Raw genomic sequence first — 5481 nt, 5'->3', positions numbered from 1 at the left:
AATGCCGTTCATATGTACGTGCAACATTTACCCACGCTTACGTGACACGACACCCACACACAACGCAGGAAGCGGCTCCTGGAAGGATGTGTGGCAGGAAGGGATGGTGGACTCCTCCAACGCTGTCCGGGCATTGTTGCTCATACGCCTAGTTGTCATCGTGGCGGCATCTAAACTAGAACTACACACACAGCACGTGCTGGCATTTAGCCCCATCTTCGGTGGCGCAACTGCGTCCGCCTTGTCAAGGAGTTGGACAAATTAATGTTCATTAGTCACGTTGCGAGTTGTAATCAATTTATAATGCGACCAGTTGTGGTTGATGTTTCGTTCCGCGGAAGAAAAAGGTTCCTAGGGTCAATGATCCGGCCATACTGGGTTTTGCTTTAATTTTTAATTGTTTAAATTCTATGTTACGAAGAACTCCCTATTCCACAAATTGTGTATACTTAAAGAAAGAAGTTTGAATTAAAATGGAAATCTTTATCGTACAAAAACGTTGGTAAAAGTTCACAAGGTATTTTTGCCAAATTCCGAATGCACAGTACTGTCGTCGCAATCCTACTTTTCCCCTCCCAGGGAGCAAATTCCGAAGTGGAGCCTCAGTTGCTCGTACAAAACAAATAGCAAAGTGGTGGCTGGTGCCTTTCGCACTATAGTTGGCACAAATCCCCGGTAGGGTCCCATGATGCCGAATCGCATCATGTGAACGGCTGCTTGGAAGACAGTGCGAAATTCGCCGGGTCTGGAGTTCATCATAATGGTCCTCACCACGTCCAGGGGATGAGTGATCGAGGACGAAATGATCGATGTGACAAACGACGTGAGGAAGTGCAGGGGCACGCCGTCATTCGCAGAGGTATTCTTCCTCACTTCCGTTTTGATCTTGCAAGATAACAAAATAAATCAAATATAGTTCTCAGTATTTTACGTTCTACCATTCCAAACTCACAATATCGTACAGTGCTATCTGGCTGCAGGTGCTTAGAGATGATTTCAAGGCCGCTACCGATCCCCCTTTGTAAAGTGCCCTCCAGCCCTCCTCCTTGGGAATGCGGATGAGGCCATCTATGACATTCTTATAGCTAAGATCGAGGCGATAGGAACCCTAAGATTGATGGCGATTATTCGCGAGCTAGTTCAAAATACTTGCGTCGCTTTGACGGCGGCTCCTTCATATCGGTTTGCATCCGCACGTTGATCAGATCCGTTGGTATTCCACAGGCAGAACCACAAGCACCAGCCACACAGCCCAAAATAATCTTTCCTAGATATGAATCCCCATCGACATACTCCATTTTCTTGCCAGTTTCATACACTATGAAATGGATGTTGGTGCTGGTCATTTGTCTCAGGATGGCAGCCGAGAAGCCATCGTAGAAGCCCCACACTCCTAAGATCGGAATTACTAATTACTTAATTAAATATTGGAAATATCATCCAGGCTCTTACTTCTTAATGAATAAATTCGTTTGATTGTGCCAAAAATGGACCGTTTCTTCTGCTGAATCTGCATGTGCGTCTTCACGATGTCAATCGGCGCCACCGCGAAGGCCACGCAAATCGAGGCGAAGCCACCGAACCACCAACGCGGCAAACGTCCTTCGGGCACATCATGGCAGTCGTCCAGGAAGTGGTCATCATAAACCGGCATTCCTCCAGATGATCGACGCACTTCCTTTCACCGTGCATTCGGATCCTGGATGGTTCTGGATTGGCCTTAATTTAAAAAAATTGGTTTTTGATTGGGGGGGAAAGGCTGATGTGTTTCACTAACAATTTAAACATTATAATATTGTCGCTTTCGTTGTAAGCTATATGTACAGATCGGGACTAGGAAGGAATCAGATCTATTAATCACGAAGCACACTTCTGGTTTGTGCATAGCCATCATTATCTAACAACAAAAATCACTTGTGAAAGTCAGTTGTTGGACTAATACGACTCTTGGAGGGATTTGCAAAAAGTTTAGCTTGAAAAAACTGAGTCAATATTTAATTTAGGAATATTTGTATGTGGACACGACATTTACCTTGTTGGAGTTAAAAAATGCACTATGTTTATCCTTTTTTGCAGCCCTAATAGTTAGACTTTATATTTTCCCAAGTAATTTCCCCCATATTCAGAGCCCCAATCAGGGACCTCATTGTGTGTGTCGGCAGAAGGAGGCCAACTTCAATATCTGCTGCTCGCTGATAGGAAGCATCAACTCCGCACTCAACTTTTACCTTCAATGAATTTCAGCAGCGACCGCCCACCGGACACCGCCCATCCAAGGACAGTGGCAGCTTATAAATCTAAACAAGCTCAGTTGCCCAGCTGCATAAGTTTACAGTTACGATTCCGGCACACTCGATACCCAGCAAGGTGGAGACCCCGATGCGACCCGCTGCATTCCAGTGGGTCTCCATCGGCATTCCACCATTCCGCCAGCGAAACTTTTCCTCCGCGCGGTTTGGTCGTGCGCACTCTTTTGCGCCTCTGTCCCCAGCACGTGCCTTCGTCCTTTTTGCACACCTGCCCAATCACCGGTGGGTGCTGCACCACCCACCACCCACCACCCACCAACCCGTTTGCACCACCCGCAGAGCTCTCGGAATGGTGTCCCCGCTCGCTGTCCCGATGACATAATAAACGAGGTTACCAGCAGCGAACTTGCTCCTCTACTTTGTGCTGGCCCAAGTTCTCACTTCCTCATCGATTGCACACACTGCCAGGGGGTCCTTTGGCTTTTCCGCGGGTGCAGCCTAGAAACGATCTGACTTTGGTTAATGTTGGTTGTAAGATATGCCATACATTAAATATAAAACATTTGTTATCATACAAGTAGGAAGAATTAAATTGGGTGGAATGATGTTGTTTATTTCAAATAAATTCCTTTTATAATTTCAGATTTAAAAAACGTTTAAATTGGGTGTAATTATGTTGTTTACTTCTTTTTCTAATTTTAGATTTAATAAACTCTGCCTTCATACACAAAATGCTTATGATGAAACTTAACATATGAATGCACTTTTAGTGTGCAGCAAAGAAGCGCTTTGATTTCTCGGTCCCAGCATTAGCCGTCCATTTCTAGTGTCTTTATTAAGCTTAATTAATTGAATTATTTTGGGGATATTTTACTCTCGCTCCCAGCCTAAAAATGGAAATATTATGAAAACTATAGGGTATTTCCCCTATCGGGCCGCACGAATATGAGTTACTCCGCTTTTTTGCTCTCCAGCTAATGTCGGACATTTGTCGCTGTCCTTGCAACCCATCCTATTTTGCATACTCGACACGCTCTGTCGGACCTTTGCTGGCGGACCTCCTCTCCATTTTGCCAATTTTCGGCACCATCCCGATTCCACTCCACTTCGTGTGCATTGACAAGTTTTTGTCACGTTTTCGGTGGTGGTGGAAATTTGAGAAACTTTTTCGCAACACGCACTTATCAAAAGTGGCTTCGACTTTTGTGCCAAAAGAGTAAATGAGGCGTCTTCAGCAGCTGGCGAGGTGAAGGGTTGCCGGAGCAGGTCAAGCACCTGACCAGGACAGGCCCAGGACCAGGACCAGGCGCAGGAGCAGACCCAACTAACTTTTCTAATTAAATTCTACGAAAATAAAACCACAACACACACTCGTCCGGCAGCGGAAGCTGAAAAGCAGTTGGCAAGTTGACACTCGCTTATCATTTCCGTTTCCGGCAGGCAGAACAGGACAATCGTGTGACGTGCGCTGTTTTTTCTTGTACAGGGTATTTGAGGTGTATACAATTATTTGTAAATATATATAATAAAAAAATAGGATTAAGAAAATATTTTTCTTTTATAGACCTTCTATATATTAACTTAAGCGGCCAAAAAAATCCCATAAAAATGTCGAAAGAACTCAACCATCCAAATGCAGTTAAAGAGGTACTTCAAGGCAGTGACAGCTTGTTGTACGTTTTTTGTCCCAATTGCAACGCTGCAGGACTTTTATGTATAATGAGAGGGAAGGACCACAAGGAGGTGACGAAATGAGGGAACATTTTAATTGTCAACGCCCAGAGTGTTTAAGTGGCTCGAGAATGCGATTGCGATTGCAGCTCGGCAGTCATTAATTGGCATTACCAGCGGGTGACAAACTCTTTCTCTGTCTCTGTCCCGCACTTCCGCCCACACACACTTACACACACACATGGCCTGATGGATTATGCTTAATTGCAATTCATTTGATATTGACACTTTGGAGTGGCTCTCGTCCGGTTTTCTGCTCCTGCCTACTCGAAGACGCGCCTGGCCATGCCAAATTGTCATTGATTAATGTCAACACGACTGGGCGCAGTGGGAGTGGGTGGTGAACACCAAGAGTTGTATGTATATTCGAGTGCAAAGCAATTAATTTCCCGAATGCACTCGAACGAAAACTGAAGAGCCGCCGCCACACATACGATTACAGGGAGTGTGTATTCGACCTCAAGGTTTCGGGCAACTCCAAACGAGTGCTGGATGGTCGGTTTCTCGTAATCGCGGCTTGGCATGCCAGCTGCATATAATCCAGCGCATTATGATCCTATGGCGTGCCCGAACTGTTTGGTTTGCTAGACGATGCCCCTGGGCCAACTCATCAGCAGTTCACCATGATAATGCTTCGCAAAAGATGCTTTGTGCACTGGCTGTCTCCATATGACAAAAAGTAACCAACTGATAGGAGAAAGAGCCAACCACCATGCTATGCTAGTTCTAGTAGTGTTTTAGTTTGTTTGTAATGTTCTAATCTAGTTTATTCTTGTAATGTGTTGAAAAAGCATTATCGCTTTGATTTGAGCAGTAACTACTAATTATACGAAATATCCAAATTCCATCGAAAGAACATTCAAGTAACTCATTTGAAAGGTACTTATAGACAGTCTTTTGATTTGTAAATCATTTCTGTTGATTTTGAAATGAGATTTTAAAGCACTGCGACCTGCAACGATCCCTCTTCAAGGCGTATACCCTTCGACAGGCAGCAATTAAATCAGCCAGCTAGATCGCTTTACCTTGGTTCAAGTGGAGGCTGGAGAGTTCGTTGTCCCAGCGCCAGCTGCCAACAACAGTTGGCTGTTATTCTTACCACTTAAGTGGGCCCCCAGGCGGCAGGACGAGGAGGACGACGAGGACGGAGCTCCGCTGCATTCCAAATGTCAGTCAACCTACGATTGCCGGCAGCCGCAGCGCAGGCGGCAGATTTTCGCTGCTTTCGCCCGCTTTTCCCTGCTTTTCCCCGCTTTTCCTTCGCTTTTCTCCGCTATTCCTTCGCTTTTTCGCAGTGCGCTTTGCCATCGCATGGCAGTTTTCCTCGTGGCGCTGCAACGCGGCCGGATGATGAGTTTTTAATACTGCTTTGTTTTTGTCCGCCTGTCATGTTTAGGGGACTGGCACGCAGCTTTCCCGGCTGTCAGCCTGTCGGCCCAATTTCGAAACTTACTTTCCCGGTTTACCCGATTCCCATCCGATACCCGTGCCAAACTGTTGC

General features: G+C 45.6%; 1 protein-coding gene across 4 annotated transcripts; it reads right to left on the bottom strand.

Annotated features, from left to right (window-relative positions):
• Positions 1-462: 462 nt before the first annotated feature.
• Positions 463-1784, bottom strand: LOC122617477 (mitochondrial dicarboxylate carrier). Of its 4 annotated transcripts, none has more exons than XM_043793348.1 (4): positions 1453-1782; positions 1150-1408; positions 953-1085; positions 463-885 (listed from the first exon to the last, which is right to left on the bottom strand). In XM_043793348.1, the coding sequence occupies exons 1-4, from the start codon at positions 1652-1654 to the stop codon at positions 562-564; spliced, it is 918 nt and encodes a 305-aa protein (XP_043649283.1). In that variant the 5' UTR covers positions 1655-1782; the 3' UTR covers positions 463-561. The 4 variants fall into 4 exon arrangements, with proteins under 4 accessions (XP_043649283.1, XP_043649284.1, XP_043649285.1 ...); XM_043793349.1 differs by having other exon boundaries at positions 1150-1393; positions 1453-1779; XM_043793350.1 differs by lacking the exon at positions 463-885 and having other exon boundaries at positions 1154-1408; positions 1453-1784.
• Positions 1785-5481: the final 3697 nt, after the last annotated feature.

The sequence above is a fragment of the Drosophila teissieri genome, chromosome 3L, assembly GCF_016746235.2.
Source record: "Drosophila teissieri strain GT53w chromosome 3L, Prin_Dtei_1.1, whole genome shotgun sequence".
Classification (NCBI taxonomy): domain Eukaryota; kingdom Metazoa; phylum Arthropoda; class Insecta; order Diptera; family Drosophilidae; genus Drosophila; species Drosophila teissieri.
Note: the sequence above shows the minus strand (reverse complement) of the source record. Positions and strands in the feature narration are given on the sequence as shown.

Coding starts and splice junctions, on each gene's coding strand:
- LOC122617477 (XM_043793348.1), bottom strand. CDS start 1,654: ATGCCGGTTTATGATGACCACTTCCTGGACGACTGCCATGATGTGCCC. Junction 1,409..1,452: donor ACGAATTTATTCATTAAGAA/GTAAGAGCCTGG, acceptor TTAAGTAATTAG/TAATTCCGATCTTAGGAGTG. Junction 1,086..1,149: donor CCGCCGTCAAAGCGACGCAA/GTATTTTGAACT, acceptor CCTCGATCTTAG/CTATAAGAATGTCATAGATG.